Consider the following 26,547-nt stretch of genomic DNA (forward strand, 5'->3'; position numbering starts at 1 on the left):
TTGGAGATGTCATTAGTCTAGGGGTTCACATACTTTTTCCACCTGCACTGTGAATGTTTACATGGTGTGTTCAATAAAAACATGGAAACATTTAATTCTTTGTGTGTTATTAGTTTAAGCAGACTGTGATTGTCTATTGTTGTGACTTAGATGAAGATCAGATCACATTTTATGACCAATTTGTGCAGAAATCCATATCATTCCAAAGAATTCACATACTTTTTCTTGCAATGGTATGCTCCCAATCAAAATCAAATACCTTTCCTTATCAACAAAAGGAAGGGTATATGAGAGGATTTTTTTATTCTCTGTCGAGGATATATCTCCAATATATCTCTACGGGACAGATATCCCCTATAACACATGTGAAATAAACTGTGTAAACTCCTACATGCTGTGCAAGTTATAGATATCTGGTGTCTACAACATCCCAATGACTGAAACTTTACCTGATTCTGTAGTTGACAGAAATACCCCATATGCGGTTGTAAACCTCTTTATAGGCACACAGCAGGGCTCAAAAGGGTAGGAGCGCAATATTGTTATTGTAGGGCAGATTTTGCTAGAAAGGTTTTCGGGTGCCATGCTGCATCCTCGTAAGGAATCCCCTAAAAAGTGATATTTTGGAAACTACACCCCTCAAGGAGTTTATCAAGGGGTGTAGTAAGTTTTTTCCAATAAAGTGTTGCTTTATGATGAAGCATGTGCCTAGTCATAAATTAAGAGTATCCTCCAGCAGTGCAGGGGCTATAAAAGACCAGTGTAAAAAGCTGTCTTTGTTAAATGACCCCACTGAGTTCAATCTACTGGAATAAAGGGAACTTTCTGTATATGAATTTATAGAAAAAAAAGTGTGATACTGTGTTAGCCAGAAAGATCTATGTGATAGTATATACTTTTGTGTTAAAAAGAGAATAGTATCTAGCAGTGATACTTTAATAACCAGAAAAATTATATTATGCCCCTTTATCATGTAAGTTTACATTTTGTAAAGTGACCCCTGATCTGAAAGCTTGCAAATTTTTCTGTGTCACTCCAACAGTTGCAAAACTACAACCCCCATCATGCCCTTACAATGTGCAGTGATGGGAGATGTAGTTCTGCAACAGTTGGAGAATCACAGGTTGGAGATCACTGCAATAAAGTTATCACTGCTATAATACTTTTGTAACTTAAAAGTATTTAACCACCTCCCGACATCTACTGTACATGAACAGCGGATGTCTTTATAGATGGCATCTACTCAGGAGCTAAGCAGGCATCATAGCTGGTCGGTGCCTGTTGCTTTACACAGGAGGCAGGCATTGGCAGTGTTGCAGCAACTCCATTCATGGACATCTAACACCTCAGATGCTGTTCTCAGCTGTGACCACGGCGTCTTATGGTTAATTTTTAGAGCTGTTTTACAACACCTACTCGTTTATGGCTTGTCAATCTCCAGAGGTGGATCACCTGTTAGGTGCCTCCGCGAATGTTCTCTTAGGTGTACCGTATTTCAATCTTAATTTGGAACTTGAAGTGAAGGCTGAAATGAACTACTTATTTACCAGGAGATGGTAACCGAACGCCTATACATGATTATACTGTGGGACCCATTCAGTTGCTATGGCCTCTGAAGAGTCCCAGGCCAGCTAAAGTAAATTTCCTTTGAAAAAGAACCTGTCATCTGTACTATGCAGCCCTCAATGAGGGCAGCATAGTGTAGTGAGAAACCCGCTGATTTCAGTGGTCTGTCCCTTCTGTGCTGGCAATCAGTACTTTTAAAATTGACATCTCGAACCCCACAACATGCATCAAGCTGCAAGAGAGAGGAGTTGGATGAGGTCTGATATTATGCATAGGAAAGAAACTTGGTAAAATTACATTATTACCAAAGAACCCGTTTGAGCCCGGGCCTACAGTCAGAGGTGTTTGCCATGTGTGTGACAGATCTGGCACTCCCATAATTTTTGTTGTCCTGCCCCTATAATGCGGAATAACATAAATGTATGATACCTAAGTGGGGATGAATTTTCTCCTAAACGGTGGGAATTGGTTAATCAAATATATATTTTTTTAAATGATCACTGTCAAATCATTAATAGATTTAACAGTGATCATTATGATGGGATAACCCCTTTAAAGGTATCTGGACACATCTGGATAATTAGTGAGCAGAATTATCCTTTTTTACTAAATGCCTCAAATAATGTAGCAGAGAATTTGCCTGCCACGAGGGAGAACGCCCTTATTGGATTGCTCAAAATAAATAGGAAAACATTATATTCAGTACCTTACTGCTAGAAAGTGGACTTAGTGCAAAACTACTTAAGCAAGAATTGTCATTCTGCCTATTAAAGCCAAAGTATTAAGAGAACTCCTCAACTGACAATTGCCAGACCTGTATTAAGTCGGCTAAAGTAACATCTGGATTATAACCTTTGATATATATATATATATATATATATATATATGAACTGTAACAACTGTCCTGAGACCATTCATTCAGTAAATGTTCAACTATTTTACAACTGACTCCTCATCCTTTCTACTACTACTCTAAACATTTGCACCTTACAGGGCTGGCATCACAAACACAGGTAACATGTAAATGTAAAAAAAGCCTCAAGGGGTCCCACTGGGATTTATCGCCCAAGGGCCCACATTAAACAGGAGCCGGCTCTGCCGGGGAGGCTCTGCTAACTGTGAGTAAATGAACTACTACCCCCTTTGGCCCACCGTAGCCTCATGTGTTGCTCCTGCGGTCTGGCTGTGCAGGCCTCATTAAGATGAATGGACACAGACACATTGAAATTAATGGGTCAGGATTCTGTGCGGGTGCGCAGAAAACTTGCTCATGTGAAAGAGGCCTTAGTTGTGGAATTTTCTGCCACAAAATCTGCCGCATGTGAAGGCATCTTAAATATCTTTCAAATTAATAGAATCCGCTGTCTAATCTGTCATTATCCATTGTCAAAAAAAGCCTAGCAGATAAGTGAATTGTTTGATGTGGCCACTAGAGGTCACCAGAAACTGACAAACTGAAATCAACCACAAAATGTATTATGATTGTCCATATTGCCTCCTTTGCTGGCTTGATTCGTTTTTTCATCACATTATACACTGCTTGTTGCCAGGGGTTAGCGCACATATGAGGTGGCCAGGAGGAAGCTGCTGCACATTCGTGCCTTTTTGCGCTCCCACAGTTCCAGCTACCAGAGGGGCCGGCACTTTTTTCATATAGTGTGCAAGCATGACCACCGCTGATGAATCGCAGGGTGGTCATAACCGTTAGAAATGAGCAGTGTATAATGTGAAGAAAAAATTAATTAAGCCAGCAAAGGAGACAATATGGACAATCACAATACATTAGTAAGTGCCTTGTATTAACTTTGTCTACATGATACATGTAATTTGCTGAAGTGAGACAACCCCTTTAAAGTTTTCTGGGAATTATTTTTTTTTTTTTTAGCAAGTGCCCCCAGCCTGCCTCAACAAACAGAAAATGTATACATGCTCCTCGCTGCTTCAGTCCTCTTCTGTATCCATGTTCTGGTCGCCACAGTGTTTACATCCAGCGGTGCATGGACATGGTCACATGCTCCACTGTCACCAATAACTGTGGCTACAAGCAGCACTTTACTGCTGAATCCAGTAATTGGCTGCAGCAGAGCATGTGACCATGTCCATGCAGCGCTGCATATAAATACTGCGGGGACCTGAACATGGACACAGCAGAGGAATCGGAGCGGAGGTCCAGGGCGTAGGGGAGAAGGCAAGTATGAATTTTTATGGGAGTAGCTGATTTACAACATGTAGGGACAGTATATACTATAAATCAGCTACTCCCTGTCTCTCCTCCTCAATAGCCAATACTGACTGGATGATCTATACGGCATCTCCCGGTGGCTGGTTAGTTACTCAATGCCCCAGGGATAGGCAGGAAGGCAGAGTAAATATATATGCATAATACAGATGTTCATTTCTAAAAATATATAGGAGCCAGCAGGGAGGGAAAAAGAATTAACCCCAGCTGTCTTCACAGTGGCCACTGCTCTGTACTGTGTAGACGGACATGCCTTAGCAACGCTCATTTAGAAAGCACTTCTAAGGTATATTTCTAAGGGCAAGTTTTCTCATATATAGCTGCTCCCCACACTCCTCTCTGTACTCCATGTCTCCTCATGAACTCTATTCCTACAGAGATTCAGTTTTATCATCTGTATTCTGGATCATAATATCTGACAAGTAGAGCAGGGAGGAGGCTGAGGCAGCTTTTTACCTCAGTGCTTTGAAGTCACATGTGCTGCTGTGTGATTAGGACAGGTTTTCTGCCCAGACAAAACCGGCCATTATAATTAAAGAAAGGTAATTGGGAATATATTTATAATAACGTAATATTTAAGTATTTTCAGTAGTTTTATTTTCTGAATTCCTGGAAAAGGCCTCAAGCACACAACCATATTTTGATTCTGCATCCAATCCACATTTTGGTGGCATGCACATGGACAGTATCCGTATTTTGCGAATCCGCATTTGCAGATAGAAAAACGGATACTGTCATGTGCATGAGGCCATAGGCTGCATCTCTTCTGCAGCAGCTGCAGGATCCACTACCAAAGACAGCTAGTTAATGAGGTTTGGAGTTTTCAACACACCTCAGACCCTCAAGTCATTTGCGGCAGCTGCTTACGCAACCACCTTTAACCAGAACGCATGTTCACTGTTCTGCAAAATGAGAAATATTGTTTATGTAATATATACCTTGTAAACAGGAACATAGGTATAGTGTACAGGTTGCACCTGGACCCTGGTGCCTGTGATGGCCCAAATGGTCTCTCTGTCCTATAGGTGAGGGCATTTTGCATTTGGGCTCAGGGATTTAAGTTACGCCTTTGTTTGCAAGACATACCATTGCTTCACAAGCCTCATATTTCAGAGTACTCAGCTTAATGCATCCTTTTAGCTTGTAAGAATGAATGGATTAACTCAGTGTTTTAAAAGTAGCAGCTGGCTGCTAGGATTATGGTACCCATCAGTGAATTTACCATTTGCAAGTTCAAGGTGACTGAAATAGGGTAGTAATGTTGTGCTTGTCTAAAGTCTAGACTGGTAGTGCTGGTCGTACCGTTCTATGATCCTGACTGAGGAGCCAGATATCAGCGGCACAGTTATTAGCCTGGTGCATGCAGTCCTTTTTTTCATTTAAAAAAAAACGGATCTGAGATGGCAATGGCTAAAACGGATGCAACGGATCATTTTTTTTTTTTTACAGGATGTGTTTTTTTTCTTCATTTTTTTGTTCTTCTATGGATCAAAAGAATAGAAAAATAACGGTGATGTGAATTCTCCCTTAACGGGGCAGATCCCTGTCCCTGTTTATACACACACATGTTAAAAGAGGACCTTTCATTTGTGTAACTCTAGTCTAATTAGGGTCATACCTTATAGGGCGGCCCCCACTGATGTCATCGCACTTTTTTTTTTTCAAAGACCCTTGTTCGTCCGCTGTTGTCCGTTAATTTTGGCGCTCATAGCCAGGAAGAATGAGCTCCTTCCTGGCTATGGCACAAGCGTTCAAAAATGATGCTATAACGGGGCAGAATGCACTCTATTATTTATACACGCACAAGTGTTAATTGTCAAAAGAAACAATGGCTTGTTCTGAAGTTGAACAAGCCTTGAAAAATTCTCCCTTTTATTTGGGAGCAGCAGCAGTACAGTGTGGATGTGGAAAGGGTAAGGTGCAGGGGCGTAGCTATAGGGGGTGCAGAGGTAGCAGTCGCTACCGGGCCCAGGAGCCTGAGGGGGCCCAAAGACCCTTGTGCCACATAAGACACTGGCATTATATAAAGTGCATACTGGTCAATTTACACCTCTGGCTGGAGGGAAGGGGTTAGGTTAAGAATTTGGCATGAGGGGGTGCCCTTTCAATGTTTGCCTCAGGCAGCAGGAAGGATATGTGCTCCCCTGCCCCTTGCCAACAAGCACTGAGGGAAGGGGGCCCAAGCTGAACTCTCGCACCAGGGCCCATGAGCTTTTAGCTACGCCCCTGGTAAGGTTTGTGGGGTAATATAGTGGAAGCAGCACAGTATGGAACAGACAAAGGCAGTAAACAGATGCATATGCAGATGTGTAGTAGTAGTAGTTTTATTGGCGGCTGTGTATGGGTAATGGAAGTGGCAGAAGGGGGATTAGCAGCAGGGAGTAGCAGCTGTGGCAGTGGTGGCAGCAGCAGAAGCTAGTCGGTAGTGACATGATGGGGCACTGTCAGCAATGGCAGATCTATTCATTGGCTTCAGCCAGAGGTGTGTGAAAATCCTCACAGATCCATGCCTGATTCATTTGGACAAAAGTAATGTTTTGTACATTGGCAGAGGACAACTTTGTTTGGGTGTGACGCTTCCTGCCACGCTGAAAACCCTCTCTGAGATGACACTGGAGGTGGACAAGACAGTACAGAGAGCGCACACTGGGCCTGTTCTGGCCACTGTTCCAATCTGCCTGTCCTTAAGTCCATGGGGTCAGAGAACACAGTATGCGCAGCAGAAAGGATACAGTCCAGGTAGGACTGAACCTGGTTGTTCAGGCTGTATATGTCTGTTTGCACATGGAAAAACTGCTCCATCATGTCGATGATAATAAACTGGCTGCTGCTGCAGCTTCTGCTTCTTGTGGTAACAGAGACAGTGTCCTGACGGATATATTTCGCAAACCCACCTGTACAAATAGTCTTCTCCATTGGGCCAGTTGGCATCCAGTGGCATTAAAGAAAGGAATACCTGTTGGACAATATCTGAGAGCCAGGAGAAATTGTACCACAGAGCATGCTTTCAAAAGAGAAGGAGATGAACTATATAAACACTTTAGAGCGAGAGGATACCCACGAAAATCTCTGAAAAGGGCATTTAATCAAGCAAAAAGTCAAAAAAGGAAACCAAGATAATCAGATGTATCGGGACGTATGATGGCTGTCACCAACAAATATTAAGTATTCTCAGAAGACACTGGAAAATACTTATTAGTGATTCCAACGTATTGAAGGGGAAAAAACCTCAGGGACCAATTAGTCCACAGTCTCCTCCCTAATACACAGATAGATAATGAATTATGGCTGAAACCAAAAGCAACAGGCTCTTTCCCGTGTGGTAATTGCACCTTCTGCAAATACCCAAGATTAAGAAATTTAGAAATCCAATGGATAGACGTGAATATGTCATTAGGAACTTTTTTAATTGTCGGAGTACTGGCATAGTCTATGTCGCATCCTGCCTGAAACTATATGTGGGCAAAAAGGTGCAGGAATTAAGGAGAAGGATTTCAGGACATATCAGTGCCATAAATACAAAAAAAGACACTTCCCTATATAGACATATTTCATATGTACACAATAACAATTTGGATGTTCTAAAATTCTGGGGTCTTTCTAAAATAAAACTAGGCCCTAGAAGTGGGAATTTAGACCAGAAATTACTTCAGGAGGAGTTGAAGTGGATATATAGTTTACAGTCCTCGAGTCCAAATGGCCTGAATGAGGGCCTTTCGTACACTGCCTTCATTTGATCTACCTGCTAATTTGCCTGAATTTATGTTTGGAATATGGAATTTACATAATAACTAATTAATCTATTGCTTGAATCTATTATGTATTCAGCCCATAAAATGGAATATATAAATCTCCTCTTGTACCTCTCAGTTCCTCACATTGATATGTATAAGTACTCTACCCAAACGTAGCTAGTATAGAAGCATTTCATGTAGGACCATTATATATTGATTGTAGTAAGGTTTTCATCATTATTTATACTACACATTATTGATTTATTTATTGTAGTAATAATATCCAACAATACATTATTGTATTTAACCTCTTGGGGGACACAGGGCGAACAGGTATGCCCTGATGTTCCGGTACTTAAGGACACAGGGCCCTGTGTACTTCCGATCAACACCGTGCGGCGGGCGGTGATCGGAACAGAGTGCCTGCTGAAATCATTCAGCAGACACTCTGTGATAATGCCGATAATTCAGACCTGCGGTTTGCAGCGCTTTCGGAAGTTTCTGATCCCCGTGGTCAGCGGTGCTCTGCATGAAACGGCTGACATCCATGCTCACAAATGTCAGCCGTTTAACCCCTTCCATGCCGCGGTCCATAGGGACCGCTGTATGGAAGGGGTTAATAGGGAGGGAGCTCCCTTCCTCTCCCATCAGGGGCTGCTGTACCGTTTCAGCCCCCGATCCTTGATGGAATCACAGAGGGAGGGGGCCCCCCTCCCTCCCCATCACCCGCCGCTCTGATGTAGCAGCAGGTGATGATTACAATGGCAACCGGACTTGCCATGGTAAGGCTAAGTCTGATCAGACTCCTGGTAAAGGCAGAAGTCTGATCAGACTAAGTGTAAAGTGAAAATACAGTACTATACAGACATCAGACCCACTGGATCTTCAAGAACCAAGTGGGTCTGGGTCCCCAATTTTTTTTTAAAGTGAAAAAAAGTAAAAATAAAAAAACACATTTATCACTGATAAAAAAAAAATGCACTACACATATTAGGTATTTCTGTGTTCATAATAACCGCTCTATAAAAATATCACATAACCCCTCAGGTGAATACAGTAAAAAATAAATAAAAAAGGTGTGAAAAAAAGCCATTTTTTTGCACCTTACATAACAAAAAGTATAATAGCAAGTATAATATCCCATAGTTTCCAAAATAGGGTCACTTCTTTGGAGTTTCTACTCTAGGGGTGCATCAATGGGGCTTCAAATGGGACATGGTGTCAAAAAACCAGTCCAGAAAAATTTGCCTTCCAAAAACCGTATGGCATTCCTTTCCTTCTGCACCCTGCCGTGTGCCCGTACAGCAGTTTACAACCACATATGGGGTGTTTCTGGAAACTACAGAATCAGGGCCATAAATATTGAGTTTTCTTTGGCTGCTAACCCTTGCATTGTAACTGGAAAAAATGGATTCAAATGGAAAATCTGCCCAAAAAGTGACATTTTGAAATGTTATCTCTATTTTCCATTAATTGTTGTGGAACACCTAAAGGGTTAGCAAAGTTAGTAAAAATCAGTTTTGAATACCTTGAGGGGTGCAGTTCATAAAATGGGGTCATTTTTGGGTGGTTTCTATTATGTAAGCCTCACAAAGTGACTTCAGACCTGAACTGGCCTGAAAAAGTGGGTTTTAGAAATTTTCGGAAAAATTTAAAGATTTGCTTCTAAACTTCTAAGCCTTCTATGGTCCCCAAAAAATAAAATGTCATTCCCAAAATGATCCAAACATGAAGTAGACATATGGGGAATGTAAATTAATAACTATTTTTGTAGGCATTACTATGTATTATAGAAGTAGAGAAATAAAAATTTGGAAATTAGCTAATTTTTCTAAATTTTGGGTAAATTTGGAATTTCTTTTATAAAAAAAAAAAATATTTGGACTCCATTTTACCAGTGTAATGAAGTACAATATGTGACGAAAAAACTGTCTCAAAATGGCCTGGATAAGTAAAAGCGTTTTAAAGTTGTTCACACATAAAGTGACACTGGTCAGATTTGCAAAAAATGGCCTGGTCCTTAAGGTGAAAATAAGCCCGGTCATTAAGGGGTTAATTTCATCACACGTGCATGTCAGTATATATATATATTTTCCTTCATAATTTATGACATATTCACTGGTCCTATATGCCTCAAATTATTACAATTATATCCATGCAGTCATGTCCCCCACATTATCTACATCTAACAGCCATCCCTTGTTTAATATATAATACACATAAGCTGGCTGGCAGCAACGGAAGGGTTACTTAGAAATGCGTCACGTGATCGTGACCTTTGTCTCCTTCCACGGTGAAATGGAGCTTCTGGCATACCGTGGGGACTGTACATTGAAGGAAACGATCTGGGAGGGAGGAGAATGAAGCTACTTAACAGGGCAGCTAGTGACGCGCAAACGCTATTACCCAAACTCCCCTGACGAAGCCGCACATGCAGAAAAACATGTCAGGATGAATAGTGTTTGCTGCTAATTTTTAGGCAGGGATTAGCTGTAGGGCAGCAATTACAATTGAGAGGGTGAGCTTGTAGGGACAGTGTGATACATATGCAGCCAAGTGTGTGGGTGACAAACTGTGTGGATGGATACACTAACGCTCCAGTGTATTCAGATGAGTAGAGTGTTGTGTGTATGTGTGAGCACATAAAGCAGTGACAACTGCAGTAAATTCAGAATACCCGGCCTCACCACAAAACAGTGTATATTAACAACACAGTGCTGCAATATAAAGCACTGACCCAACTGATGCCAATATCAGTGAAATGATAAATGTCCCTGGCTAGTTCCTGATAGTTTTAATCTTACAAATTTTTCTTTTTCTATGTTATACGTTTTATTAGAATATACTAAAAGATGTAGTTTTAATCATATACATTAGCTAGGACCCCTAAAGGGATTATTTGGTCATTTGACCGCTAGTTCTTTTGAGAGACAGTATCACACCCAGATGTGACGTTCACAGCACAGCACAGGAGGAGTGAGCCATCCAGTCCACAATCTCATCCTCTTTGTCCTCAATAATAATGTGGCACAGATCGGAAGCCAAGCAAGAACTGTGTCCTATTGCCTCCTCCTCCTACTGCTACTGCTGTTTGTACTACTACCCAAATTCTGAATCTCAGATGATGAGACATGGGTCTTTCCTTTGCCACTCTTCTACTTAACAGCCTTTTTTTTTAATGAGGCCTATAAATGAAAAGTCGGTAATTTAAAGACAGAGGTGCAATTAAATGTCCATCTCCTTCTACAAATACATGGTATGGACAATTGATAACAGTAATAATGCAGTTTTAGCAGTAAAATGTGTTTGCTGTAACTAAACTGGATCTTACAATAATATACATGTTCAAAAACACAGATATAATAACTGCGTTATTGCAGTATTGCTTTTGTTATAACACTGAACGGTATCTTGCAGTAATATAAAATACGTTCAATAACGCGGGTATAATAATGGCGTATTTCAATATTGTTTTAGCTATGACACTGGACAGTATTTTGTAGTAATATACAATGCCTTCAATAACCTAATGCACTGAAATGTCCAATTACAAACAGTAAATAGAAACTGTTTTTTAGGGGAAAAGGAGCAATTCCTCAGTGTTTGCAGCAGAATGTATACATTTGGGGTGCTGGCAATAAGCCTACAAACTGTAGAAACTTTTTTCCCAAAAAACTAAACAAAGCTGGCTGGTTGTTCATACAGAAAAATACATAATGCAGAACTTGCTAGCAAGCTGTATAAAACAACTGAGACAGCGACAAGTCCCTCACTCTCTCTCTCTGCTTTCCCTGATAAAACTCTACAATCTACCATACCAATTATATCTCCACTTCTTTGCCAATAATGCCCCTATACTGTCCCTTGTAACTGGTTTGTGTCTGCAATTATTTTTTTAGCAGACACAGCCATGATACACATCACATCCACAAATTAGAACAGAATGGCGTCTGGCTCGTTATCAGCAGAAGGACCAGACTGAATATAGCCCTCTGATTGGTTCATTAGGATGTTTGTCAGCCTCCAAACAAATCAGTAGATCCGCCCCCCCTAATCCTCCCCCCCTCGGTTATGTGATCTTCCATCTTCTGTCTTCCTGTCGTTTCCCCCACCAGTTTTCACAGTAAAAATGTGCTGGGTTCTGCTTTTGCCCAATTTGTCAGAAGTGAATCGGAAAACTTTGGATTTGTTTGTCGGAAAAAAAATTGTGAAATTCATAACAAATTTGATTAGTTTAGAATCGATTCACTCATTTCTAGTCTAAATAAAATACGATTTATATATATTAAACAGATAACAGCATAAACATAACTATATCACATGTTAACACGTTACCATTATCAGATTGGCGTAGCCGGCTTCTGGCATCTTTCTGAGCACAGATCCGTACATTGTATAGAGGCTGTGCTTGGTATTGCAGATCAGCCCCATGCACTTCTATGGGGCTGAGCTGCAACTAGGCCATGTGATCGATGTTTGGTGATGTCAGATTGCCTAGGAAGAGGCTGTGGTGCTCAAGGAGCAGCATCCTCTTCTAAAAGCTGATTGGCGGGGATCCTAGGTGTTGAACCCCTACGATCTGGTACTGATAACCTATCCTCAGAATAGGTCATTAATATGAATTAAAGGATAACCCCTTTAACATGTTATACCTGTAAAAACTAATGCAATCACAGAAAAAACGCATGGGATTTTTGCTGCGCCTTTTGCACTGCATGTTTTATGTATTTAAAAAAACAACACAAAAGCTATTTGTAAATTCATCCATATCGCGATTTTCAAAGTGTAACAATATCACCTGTGCAAGATGACTGATTGAATTTATCTGCTATTAGGAGTCTTCCCCATGTATTCTAGTCACGTCTTGCCTCATATCATGTAAGGCTACTTTCACACTAGCGTTGTTTAAATCCGGCGTTCAATTCCGACACCGGAACTGCCCGCCGGATCCGGAAAAACGCGTGAAAACGGATTACATTTGAATCACAATTTGATTACATTTGAATCACAGGATTTTTATCACAATGAAAAAATGCATTGGAAAAAACGGATCCGCCATTTATGGACTTTTTTTCCACATTTTTCGGGTTTAACATGCAAAAGCCGGATCCGGTTTGACTGAACGCACGGCGTTAATGCAAGTCAATGGGAAAAAGGCCTGATCCGGCGTTCAGTCAAAGTGTTCAGGATTTTTATCCGGAGGTAAAAATATAACATGCTACGGTTTTCTGAAAAGCCTGATCAGTCAAAATGACTGAACTGAAGACATCCTGATGCATCCTGAACGGATTACTTTCCATTCAGAATGCATTAGGATAAAACTGATCAGTTCTTTTCCGGATTTGAGCCCCTAGGACGGAACTCAGCGCCGGAAAAGAAAAACGCTAGTGTGAAAGTACCCTAAGGTCAGCGGTCTGTAATTTTTATAGTGCAAGCGTCACCTACAATCATGCAGATGTTGGGAAGAATGTATTCACTGATACAGCTATGTTGATATGCAACACAATTAATGCAAGAAATATCTGCACATGTGCAGGGTAGAAACCACACAACACTGTATAATATAAATTAAATCTCCACCCTTAATATTCAATGATGAAATAGAAACAAGTTGTGCATACATCCTACCTACCAAAGACGATTCCAAATAACACTTAAGACCTCATTCACGTGGCTGTGTCCATGATGACATTCGTGACAAGATGGTCAGTAGTTAAGATGTCCGTGAAGGATCTGTGTTTGGTTTATCTGGTCTTTTTTTTGTCCTCCGTGTGTCATCCATATTCCATGGACACCACACAGCTGAAAATTAGCATTCTGGTTTTCATAGACCCATAGACTAGTATTATTATTTATTAAGCACCATTCATTCCATGGCGCAGTACATATAAAAAGGGGTATTCATACATAATACAAAACAAGACAAGTTACAAGCTGGTACAGAAGGAGAGAGGACCCTGCCCATGAGTGCTTACAATCTACAAGGGACGGTGGAAGGACACAGTAGGTGAGGGTAAAGCTGGTCATAGGGGTACAGCAGCAGGGTCACTGTAGGTTGTAGGCTTGTCTGAAGAGGTGGGTTTTCAGGTCTCTTTTGAAGGTTTCCACTGTAGGTGAAAGTTCCAGAATATGGGGATGCATGGGAGAAATCTTGGAGGCAATTGTGGGAAGAGGAGAGTAGAAAAGGATGTCTTATGAGGACAACATGTGGTAATGTATCAGGAAAGTTGCAAAGAGATGTATGGAGGGGAGCAGAATTGGGAAGCAGAGTCAGCCAGTAGAGTTGAGGATAGATCGGACTGATGCAAGGGTGCTAGATTGAAGGCCACAGAAAAGAATGTTACAGTAGTCTAGGTGGGAGATGATGAGGGCATGTACAAGCATTTTTGCAGATTCCTAGTTAAGGAATGCTCAGATTCGAGAGATATGGTGCACGAGGGATCCGTAATCTCAAACACAATAAGGAATGCTCTTGTGTTGTCACCATGGAGCCACAGCCCATGAAAACCACTTATGTGTGGGTACGTGTCATTCACTGACATGTGAAAGAGGCCTAATTGATGATGGGTACACAAGCACTCAACAGTGGAGACAATACATTCAAAGTGTCAGATACATTTGATTGCCACACCATGCTCCTCCCAAGCTCCCAGCATCTCACATCTCTGTGATACTTACAATAAATAGAGTGATTGGTGATACATTTAAAATACTTGATTTGCAATGTATTAAGAAATACCGGTAACTATATAATAAGTAATATTACAATTAAGAAAGTATACATTAAAAAGTGTAAAATCAAAATCATTCCTGTTGCGCTGAAAAAACTAACCTAGTCCAAAATAAGGAGAGGGGAAAAAGCCACTGCCAGACAACCCCAACCCCAACATCTGTAGTTAGGGGAAACTCAGGACAACACATTAAAATGCATTTTAAATGGTCAGATAGTCCTAATGAAAATGGATGTGTATGGGCAGCTTTAGTAAAGGAACATTGTGATTTGCTGCTTTCCTTGTAGGTGTCAGGAAAGTACATGAGAAACTTCTACTCTGAAAGTAAATAGTGAATCTCTCACCTTTAATGTGCTACGCTTTAGTCGCTCCCTTAGAGACCGTAGCACAGGGGTCTCAGGAATTGGGATCCTCTGTTCACTTGCAGGGACTTTCTCTTCTCTTTGTGTCTGACTTTCTGATGCCTCTCCAGATTTGCTTTTGGATCTTGATTTCATGGGCTTCTTTCGAGAACCCTTCGTGCTTGATCGTGCAGTCATGCTCTCATTGCTCTGATTCAAAGAACGTTGGGTTTCTCTTAGGAAGAAGAACATGACTTTGCTGTCTCTCTACTTGTACTAGTTGTGTCTGTCTCTCTTTCTAACCATGCACTAGACATCCACTCGAAGAACTGAATAGACTTCATACTGTCCAACTGTTCTTTTGCCTGCTTAAGTATTGCATTTCAGAAGATGAAACCTCCACATTTATTATGTATGTCACAGAGTAATTACCAAATAGGTTTCAACAGCCAAGTGTCGCAATATACGGTAAGACTCTACATGAATTTTAGTCTGGTCTCACACAGCTCCATACCAAAATCAACTACTGGCCCTCTATTGAAAATGAGAATCCTGATCCTAAACACAGAATGTAGGGTAAGATCCCACACAATGAGTTTTTCTTAATTATAGAATGTGTCTGGTAGTTAGCAGATCATGTGTCTCTTTAATTATGAACAGATAACAAGCCTCAGCCTCTGACAAGGTAGGGAGCTGTAGCTGAGAAATCATTCCCAGGTTTCATCAAAGAGTCAGATGACACTTGATCGTCCAAGCATTTCTGTGAGGCACAATCTGCTGTACAATGAGGTCACAGCATTCTGTAGTAAAGAGCCAGAAAGTCGAATAAAATATTTATTAACCTATTGTAATGCCAAACAAGCACTGTTCACATGTAAATACAAAGAAACAAAATTTACCTTATTCACTGTTGATGTCAAGACAGTGGAACTGATACCACACACATTTACAGTATATACAGTATGTTAACCTCTGTTTACATGTCTATTTTACCTTTGAGGTATATTTTGGGAGTATTTCTTGACATACACTTCCATCGGAAGGCTGATATATATTCCATAGTATACACAGTAAGCATTTTTTAACATCTTAACACCACATGATGTGCTATTGCATCATGGTAAGTAGGTAATAGTATGTCAAGGTGAAGGTCAAGATGATGGAGCAGGCCCTGAAGTTGTGGTCACACCATCTGCAGTGGGAACTGGCTATAATATATGGCCAGAATTGGAGATAACACTTGTTCTGTCACCCCATCAACCCTCTCTCACCCCTCCCTCCTAACATTATCAAGAGGTCTGCCACCTTACTAGACTGATCAGGTCTTGCATTTTGTTGACAGGTATAGTACACGGCAATACAGAGGCATTGCATTGCAATTGCAATATTATTGTCACGGGGTGCCAAGGGCGCACTCGGTCTCCCCTCAGCCACAGACCTGCTGCTTAGCTTCAGGAGCGAGGATCTGTGTTTGGCCTCTTTCCCAGGGCGGCTTTGCTAGCTGGGAGGCTCCCTGTTCCTAGGTCTGTCTTGAGCGCCGAGCTTATCACTCGGTGCTCGACTTGTCTGTCTTTCGGTCATGTGATGCTGGCCACGTCACATGACCCTTAGACCCCACTATAAATACAGGCAGCCTGCTGGCCACAGGTTGCCTGTTAATTCTAGGTTCCTGGCTATTTGTTGGACTACTGAATACTCACCTGATCCTGTTCCCTGACGATCCTTTGCCTGCTCCTCCTGTACTGCGCATCCGTCCTGGTATTGTGACCTCGGCTCCCACCTGACTACTCTCTGTTGTCTCCTCTGGTATTTGACCCCGGCTTCTCCTGACCATTCTTTGCTTAACCCTTTGTACTGCGTAGCTCTCTTGGTTCTGACCCGGTCCGTTCACGTTCCGTATTTTGTCTTGTCTGTCTTCCCTGCACATATCCTAAGTAAGGGACTGTCGTCCAGTTGTCCCCTGTCATCAGGACTCGTGAGGCAAGTAGGCAGGGCCAGGGGTGAGGGTGGAGCGCAGTGGTCACTATCCTTCCCCCTGTGTGAGTGTGGACATGACCGTTACAATTATATGAGCGATCTGGTTCATACATATGGGAGGTAAAACCTGCAAAAATTAAAAAGAAAAAACTAAAATTATAATTAAAATAACGTTTTAACATTTTAATTTCATCTATGGTCTGTAAAATGCATCCAAAATTAAAAAGAAAATTAAATTACTCCATTTGAATTTTCTTTTCCAACTCCAGGTAATAAGTGTAAAAAATTAATGTAAAAATGAATGTAGTGTCCCACTAGGTAAATGTAGGCACTACACAAGGGTCAATTGGGCCACGTTGTTCTCCACCTTCTGTGGGACAGGATCGCTGTTTTTTATATAATGGTTTTATGTGTATTTTTCCTGTTATCTGTGTGTCAGGCCTGTGAGGGTATAGTTCCTCCTCCTAGACAGTAGAGGGAGCTAGGGAACCCCTAGTATAAATAGTCAGGCCCTGTTCAGGGAAAGCAGTGTAGAGTCAGAAGTCAGTGTGGACTTTAGCTAGGCAGCAGCTGAAGTGCAGCTTCTGACATGCAGCTAGATAGCCCAGACTCCTAGCTTGCCACCAGGAGAAGAGTTTTCCTCCTGAAAAAAACAAGTTTCCTTAAAGGTGCAGTGCAAAGCCAAGTTTATACCAGCCAAACAGAGAGCTGAAGGGCAGAAGGATATTTCTACAGCAAGGAGACATATACCAAAGGAAGGTTTCCCTACCCAAGGATAAAGCCAGCAATAGGGCATACGGGCCTTGGAGTAAGCCAGACAAGAACTGAGGAAAAGTGCAGCCTGATCTGTAAGTGTTGTTGCCCTCTGAGTATCTTGCAAAGACTTTGCCTGCCTTATATATATAAAGCCTGCCTGTTACAATCTTTTATATGTGGAACCAACTAAAGAACTGTAAATAGTTGAACTGTTTCAGTAAAGGAAATTTTGGTTCACTGCAAATTGTGTTTCTCAATTATTCCTGCAATAAACCCATGTGCCACCGTTACCAGCACTGGCGTCACGAACTTAAAGGGATCTTGCCCCCGGCACATTAAACCTGCAACACCCAGGGCACCACACCTACCATCCGGCCTGGTCCCTATACACAGAGAGTGCCCCAGAGGATCCTTGTGCCAGCCTCTCTATCACTGTTGTACGCCTGCTCAGGGTATATATAAAGTACCAAAAACACCCTCGGTTAGAAACTATCCCTGTGACCTCACATTCGATCACCCTACAGGGCTGCGTACTGCATGAACCTCCCTCTTCATTTTAAATTTCCACTTTGTCAATTAATTCTCTTCTTCCTATATTGGGTTTTTCATGTCAAAATCATAAATGAAATAAAAACACCATGTAGAAGCTGAAAATGGTAGATTAAGATTTCAATTTCATCTCTTGAAAGCATTTTCCCTGCCAAAAGTCAAATGAAAAAGAAAGCCCATTTGAATTTTCATTTTAACGTTGTACTAACATTCAGATTCATTTAAATGAGCAGTAGTGGGCGTGGTGCAGCATGCAAAATGTTGTCCTTTAATTCCTGACTGAACAGACAGTGACTCTGTATGTCTACTAGAGGGTGCTGTGCTTCTCCACATTTCCAACAGCTAACACAGGATCAAGCTTATCATTTGAATAGATGGCGCAGTGAAATCTTAGTACTGTGCCGAATGCATAGGATATGATTATGAGTCTAATCGATGGTGCCCTCTTTTTGAGGAGTGAATTATAAAAGGATTATGATTATATCATTAACTCTGCTGCCCTGTTAACCCACTTGATGCCGTGGTGCCTAATCACCCGCAGCATCTATGGGGTTAATCCGCTCTGCCATACTTGAGTGAGGACGTGGTGGACATTGCTCCAGAGAAGTGCCAAGAAGCTTAAAAAGTCACAAATTATGGTACACATGTCATGCGCCATAATCGATGACTTTTTTTTTACATCAGTATAGTAGCATTAAATGATTAGTAAATGTCCTCCATTGTGTCTGTGTGACCAAAAATCAGCATGTACATTTACTCCCATAGATGTGAAAGGATTCTGGGAGCTGTAGTTTCAGAACAGTTGGAGCTCCAGAGGTTGCTGATCCCAGGCCTACGATATTGATATATGGCGGAGCACAGTACCGTTCTGGGTGGTGCAGTCTTCATGTGTGTGAAGTCCTGACAAAAGAACAGGAGAGTCTCCGTCATTTGTCATTTTGTAAATCTGCAGCAGTAAAATCCACAGCAAATCATGCCACTGAATTAAAACTTGCACCTCAGTCCAATCTGTGCAGTGAACATGTGGCTGAGACCTCCACTGAGATATCCACGTAAACGTTGTGGATCTGCCACCATATACTTGTGTGCAGCAAATCTACAGCTTTAGTCCAGTGTGACATGATGTACCCTAATATTTCTATGTAGCTATAGGCTGGGCCCCAGAATCAGTTCTTCTGGTGGGCCCTAGGCACCCCAGTCCAACAATGACCCCAGGCACCAGGTGAATTCACCTGGTTTCTGGAGCTCCTGTATTCAATTGTATCTGCATCCACTCGACGCAAAAACAATTGAGCATCTGGCAGCTCCAGCGGAAGAAGGGAACGATTGGTTCCCTGTCTCTCCATTCCGGGCGCTTCTCGGTGACGTAAATGATGTCATTGCACCGCCTGCGACGTTAAACCAGAGCAGACCTGCCAGAAGGTCTGCATCGCTGCATTATCATCTGGGACAGGTTAGTTCAGACCGTCCTTCCCTTTTCTGTTCATGTGCCAGAAAACTAACCCCTGGCCCTAATACTTATCCAAACTGTAATATTGACCACTTAACCTAATACTGACCCTAGCTGTAATAATAACCCTAATCCTAATACACAGCCTAACCATAATACTGACCCTAAACTTATTACTAATCCTAATTCGGACTCCTATATTGTAATACCAACCCTAATAATAATGGTAACTGTAATACTGACCCAATTATTAATCGTAACCCTAACGGCTCATGCACACGACTGTAAGTATTTTGCGGTGTACAAAAAACATTTTGTGCATTCTGTATTTTGTGGAATGAAACTGCTGGCTCCTAACAGAACAGTCCTATCCTTGTCCGTAATATGGACAATAATAAGACATTTTTTTGTTGAACGGACATGCAGACATACAGAAACAGAATGCACATGGAGTAACTACCGTTTTTTTGCAGACCCATTGAAATGAATGGTTCCACATACAGTCCGCCCCAAAAAACTGAATGGACACGGAAAGAAAATACGTTCGTGTGCATGAGCCCTAAAACTGACCCTAATCCTAATACCGACAAAACCCTGACACTTAAGGGTATGCACACGAACATATTTTCTTTCCGGTTTTTTTTCAATGGGTTCGCAAAAAAAAATGAAATTACTCTGTGTGCATTCCATTTCTGTATGTCTGTTCTACAAAAAAAATAGAAAATGTCCTATTATTGTCCGCATTACGGACAAGGATAGGACTGTTCTATTAGAGGCCAGCTGTTCTGTTCCGCAAAATACAGAATGCACACGGACGTCATCTGTAATTTTTGCAGCCCACAAAATACATATAGTCATGTGCATGAGTCCTTACCCTAAGGGCTCATGCACACAAATGTATGTATTTTATGGTCCGCAAAACACGGATCCACAAAAAATACGGATGTGTGACATCCGTATTGCATCCATTTTTTCTTTTTTGCGGATCCATTGTAACAATGCCTGTCCTTGTCTGCAACATGGACAAGAATAGGACATACATTTGCAAGAAAAAGTATGTGAACTCTGGAACGATATGGCTTTCTGCACAAATTGGTCATAAAATGTGAACTGATCTTCATCTAAGTCACAACAATAGACAATCACAGTCTGCTTAAACTAATAACACACAAATAATTAAATGTTTCCATGTTTTTATTGAACACACCATGTAAACATTCACAGTACAGGTGGAAAAAGTATGTGAACCCCTAGACTAATGACATCTCCAAGAGCTAATTGGAGTGAGATGTAAGCCAACTGGAGTCCAATCAATGAGATGAGATTGGAGGTGTTGGTTAGAGCTTCCCTGCCCTATAAAAAACACACACCAGTTCTGGGTTTGCTTTTCACAAGAAGCATTGCCTGATGTGAATGATGCCTCGCACAAAAGAGCTCTCAGAAGACCTATGATTAAGAATTGTTGACTTGCATAAAGGTGGATCAGTCCACGGTAAGACAAATTGTCTATAAATGGAGAAAGCTCAGCACTGCTGCTACTCTCCCTAGGAGTGGCTGTCCTGTAAAGATGACTGCAAGAGCACAGCGCAGACTGCTCAATGAGGTGAAGAAGAATCCTAGAGTGTCAGCTAAAGACTTACAAAAGTCTCTGGCATATGCTAACATCCCTTTTAGCGAATCTATGATACGTAAAACACTAAACAAGAATGGATTTCATGGGAGGATACCACAGAGGAAGCCACTGCTGTCCCAAAAAAACATTGCTGCACGTTTACAGTTTGCACAAGCGAACCTGATGTTCCACAGCAGTACTGGCAAAATATTCTGTGGACAGATGAAACCAAAGTTGAGTTGTTTGGAAGAAACACACAACACTATGTGTGGAGAAAAAGAGGCACAGCACACCAACATCAAAACCTCATCCCAACTGTGAAGTATGGTGGTGGGGGCATCATGGTTTGGGGCTGCTTTGCTGCATCATGGCCTGGACGGATTTCTATCATTGAAGGAAAAATTAATTCCCAAGTTTATCAAGACATTTTGCAGGAGAACTTAAGGCCATCTGTCCACCAGCTGAAGCTTGACAGAAGATGGGTGTTGCAACAGGACAACAACCCAAAGCATAGAAGTAAATCAACAACAGAATGGCTTAAACAGAAGAAAATACGCCTTCTGGAGTGGCCCAGTCAGAGTCTTGACCTCAAGAAAGCGATTCACACCAGACATCCCAAGAATATTGCTGAACTGAAACAGTTCTGTAAAGAGGAATTGTCAAGAATTACCGGTACTCCTGACCGTTGTGCACGTCTGATCTGCAACTTCAAGAAACGTTTGGTTGAAGTTATTGCTGCCAAAGGAGGTTTAACCAGTTATTAAATCCAAGGGTTCACATACTTTTTCCACCTGCACTGTTAATGTTTACATGGTGTGTTCAATAAAAACATGGTAACATTTAATTATTTGTGTGTTATTACTTAAAGCAGACTGTGATTGTCTATTGTTGTGACTTAGATGAAGATCAGATCACATTCTATGACCAATTTTGTGCAGAAATCCATAACATTCCAAAGGGTTCACATACTTTTTCTTGCAACTGTAGCTACGCTAAAGCTGCGTTTCTGGCCAAAGTTTGCTGAGCGCTATTGTAGGCCATCAATACTGATCATGGATGGGGGTCTGAACTCTCCCAGCAATCAGAACAGTGATGCCAAGGATGCTCCGCGTTTCTGCAAGCCATGCACCCTGATTTTTGGTCACACAGACACAATGGAGGACATTTACTAATCGCTTTATGCCACTATACTGATGTAAAAGTCACTGATTATGGCGCATGACATGTGTACTATAATTTGCGACTTTTTAAGCTTCTTGGCACTTCTCTGGAGCAACATCCACCACGTCCTCACTCAAGTATGGCAGAGCGGATTAACCCCATAGATGCTGCAGGTGATTCGGCACCACTGCATCTAGGGGGTTAACAGGGCAGCAGAGTTGATGATATAATCCTAATCCTAGGTAAAAAACGCTGTTTGGGTGGCACTCAAATATCTGATAGTTGTATGGCAGCTCGGTATAGAGAGGATAGCTGTGTGACGGTCTCACTGGTAAGTAGATGGATCATCTGAATATATCTCCTTCTTATGTGGCCTGCAAATATTAGCTAATCATATGAGGGGTGATTTCATTAAAGCCTATTGTGGTCTCCTATTGCCCGATACCTGCTTGTGTATGCACGCTGACTCCGTAAGTGGCGTCCCACGTGGTCACGCTTTTGTGCTCAGGTAGTAGAATGTGTTCACTCGGAAAGCCGTTGTAGATGCAATCAATTTTCAAAAGGGGACCGAGCCTTCATAGTATTGCAATAATGATGAGGATCGCAATCAAAAACTATTCACTGCACACAAAATACCAGATGCGTTTCGGAACCACATGTTCCTTCATCAGTGGCCTGCTCATCATCATTATTCCTCATCATTATTCCAATATTATGAAGGCTCGGTCCCCTTTTGAAAATTGATCACATCTACACCGGCTTTCCGAGTGAACACATTCTACTACCTGAGCACCAAAGCGTGACCACGTGGGACGCCACTTACAGAGTCAGAGTGCATACCCAAGCAGGTATCGGGCAATCGGAGACCACGATAGGCTTTAATTAAATCAGCCCTCATATGAATATCTAATATTTACTGGCTACATAAGAAGGAGATATATTCAGCTGATCCATCTACTTTAAGAAAATCTGTTTACCAGTGGCTCTACCTCAGCTCCAACACGGTAAAGGTTGCCAGTGACACTTACCGGGATTTCCCTGAGTTGGAGCCACAGAGTTTGGACCATATCTAGGGGGGAACCTGGGTGTGTCCTGGCTATGTGAGATAAGTTTTGAATTTTCTTTTGTTGTACCAGCCATAGATGATTACACTATATTTTATAGTAGAAGCACATTATGTGCCTCTTATTGTATGTATCATCTGTACATGTACAATAGACCTATTATAACTGTGTGGGGGAGGGGTGATTCTTGCTTAGTTTACTATACTACATGTGTGGTTCTACTTTTTGGGTTACATTCCGCATTTTGCGGACCGCACATCGCCGGCACTCTCATAGAAAATGCCTTTTCTTGTCCGCAATTGCAGACAAGAATAGGATATGTTCTATTTTTTTGCGGAACAGAAGTGCGGATCCGGAAGTGCAGATCCACAAATGCGAACATGGACAGCACATTCCGGGCCCATTGAAAATGAATGGAACCGCACCTGTTCCGCAAAATTGCGAAACGGATGTGGACCCATTTTGCGGACGTGTGAATGGACCCTTAATTAGGTATTCACTTTTATTCAAATCTCTTTTTATTTTCATTTTCATAAATGACTCATATTCATTTTTGATCAGTTGATAGGGCAAGTTAACAAATGTACAAAAATAATATATGGAGGAACTTAAATACTAACAAAGATCAATATATGAAAGCAAGGGGTTAAATGAAACATGTAAAATCTGACAGTCTCTTTGTTTTTTCCTTTCAGTGTTGAGTTTGGTAATGACCACACCTTTTGTCAGGTACAGCTTGTACTCATTACTTAGGCCCTATTTAGTTATGACTCACACTGCTTACCATGCAGTTGATATTTCCTGCTGGAGTTGGTTAAGCTGGTGTGTTGTTCCTTTGGATCTCCTACTCCTCCATTCTGCTTTAGGCTAAGTGCATTTTGTCTTGCATTTTGTTGTTTGCTCGTGTGTGTTGTTGCCTAGGCCTCAGGGAAATGCTGGTTCCTTCATCTGGGAAATAAACAGTAGTCTCATTCCGTGCCACCATTCCTAGGGCCTTCCAGGGTCTTCAGGGTCTAGGTTATGGTGTATGAGTAATGAGTATTTCCACCTTCAGGGTCTACTCATACTGGCAGGAGTCAGGGAGTGGTCTAAGGAATCCTAGGAGGTAACTATCCCTCTCCCTTAGTTTAAAGGCCTAGACTCTGGTCTATTCCTTCTGTGTGTAATTTGGTGTTATCTCCTCCCCAATACTCGTGACACTTACCAGTCGAGACACTAGTGAAGGTGGTGGATTTAAGAATCATTGGACAGCAGATGCAGTCAGTACCACATTTAAAGGTACCAGATGGTTTATGATCAAGGCAGGTACCCTTATTAGATGGTTTTGTGTAATGACTATGTATCAGTCTATCCTTGATTGATCTACCCCTTCTGTAAGTGACTGACACTCGCGTGGGAATCACATCACTAATATCAGGATTGTACAAGAGGATTCTCCAGTATCTTTGCAGGATGTTTAAACTCTTGAATTTTGTTCATCAAATGTGTCAATTATTTTCATAGTTTTATTCTCTTCTTTAGAATGTGAGTTAGAGATTAAGAGAGAGTGTCTATCTTTCTGTAAAGAGTATTTGAATGCATCCTTTAAAATCTCAGCGGGATTTCCCCTTTGAGAAAAGCGTTCCTGCAGGTTCCTCGCCTGAGTTCTAAATGAAGTAGGGGGTAATGACTATCCCACCTTAGGAGACTATTGTGGCTGTCGTTTTTTCGATACATCTCAGTACACAATTCACCATCCTTCTTAGTGATAAAAATATTCAAGAAAGCAATACTTTGATTATGGATTTCATGTGTAAATGTAAGACCAATGTCATTTAGATTTAATTGTTGTACAAAAGTCCTAAAAAGGTCAATAGATCCATCCCATAATATCGGTATATCGTCAATGTACCTTCCCCAGAAAACGGGGGTGTCCATTGTTCAGATATTTCAATAAAGACTATGGTGTCTTCCCACGAGCCCAGGAGGAGATTTGCATATAACTGGGCGCACAGGGGCTCCCCGTTGCGTTCCCCCTTAGCTAGTGGAAAATTCTACTATCAAAAAGAAAGTAGTTACGACCTCCTCTGTATCCTCTCTGTGGCCATATCCTTTTTCCTCTTCCCCTCCCCTGGGGCTTCCCTCTATAACCTAATGTTGGAGTCCTTTCCGTGTCTGTCGAGTCTATATCAGTTGTAGAGGACTACACAGTCTGAGCTCCCTGTATGTCGTTAGTGAGGAAGTTAAAGATACGTTTTTCCCGGAACACTGTGAGGTCACGTATAAACTGTCTATGTTTTCTCATCTCATCCTCGTCCAGACGTCCTGGAGGTGGTAAAGAAAATTCAAATGGAGAAATTGAATTTTCTTTTTAATTTTGGCATGCATTTTGCAGACACTAGATAAAATTAAAATGTTAAAATGTTATTTTAATTATAATTTTTATCTTTTTTCAATTTCATTTTACATACATACATGTTCAAGTTTCCTACTGGGAATAAAATAAAGTGTGAAAAAAGGTTAATAAAATGTGTAAAAATATAAAAGAAAAATAAACCCATTTTCCTATAATATCCCATTCACGTGCTATGTTGTATATACATGTTATGATTTGGCAGAGTAACAACTGATACATATAGCCGTAGACATAGAGATAACCACGCTCCCGGCAGTTTACCATGTTAGATGCCGTGGTCAAAATATATCACCGTCTAAGCAATTAGATATAGGAAAGGGGTTCTCCTTGTCAGTTACTCTTAAGATCTGTCAAGTCCCTAAATGGGAATTAAAAAAAATGGCCATTATAAGGGTAAAAAGGAGCAGATTTACTGATCTTGTAGATGGCGTGAACTTAGTCAGACTGTCTAGACACACACCGAGTTTATCATTGTGTCTCATGCTGCAGGGCTACTTTACTGGTTGGCTTGGTCTGGGACAAAATTTCCCACCTGATGTATGTGATGCAATTTGTCTTAATCTGTAGCATCTTAGACCACATCACTTACCTGGTAACAACCCCCACCCCTCTTCATTATCAGCCATCAAGCTAGGTGAACTTTTCTAAAACTAGATGCACCAAATTGCACAACATTATGGCAGAATAATAAGACAAGTCTAGGTGCACTAACATTTGTAAATGTGGGCCAAAGCATTTATATTGTGTAATAGTAGCCAAAAATAGAACAATCTATACATTTGCAGAATAAAATATAACATGCCATTTATACTTGTGTGTATACAGTGCCTTGCAAAAATATTCACCCCCCCCCCCTTGACTTTTTTTGTTAAATTACAGCCTTAAGTTCAATGTTTTGTTAATCTGAATTTTATGTGATGGATCAGAACACAATAGTCTAAGGCTACTTTCACACTTGCATTCGGAGCGGAT

The 26,547-nt window shown here is 41.3% G+C and overlaps 1 protein-coding gene across 2 annotated transcripts in view; it reads right to left on the reverse strand.

Annotated features, from left to right (window-relative positions):
* Positions 1 to 14,970, reverse strand: part of LOC122941041 (calcium-binding protein 2-like) — a 99,716-nt gene extending 84,746 nt beyond the window's left edge. For both annotated transcript variants that reach the window (XM_044298023.1, XM_044298022.1), the window contains exon 1: positions 14,615 to 14,970. In XM_044298023.1, coding sequence (XP_044153958.1) covers positions 14,615 to 14,863 — 249 coding nt within the window. In that variant the 5' untranslated portion in view covers positions 14,864 to 14,970. The remainder of the gene's footprint in view (positions 1 to 14,614) is intronic.
* Positions 14,971 to 26,547: the final 11,577 nt, after the last annotated feature.

This window comes from Bufo gargarizans, chromosome 6 (assembly GCF_014858855.1).
Source record: "Bufo gargarizans isolate SCDJY-AF-19 chromosome 6, ASM1485885v1, whole genome shotgun sequence".
Taxonomy (NCBI): domain Eukaryota; kingdom Metazoa; phylum Chordata; class Amphibia; order Anura; family Bufonidae; genus Bufo; species Bufo gargarizans.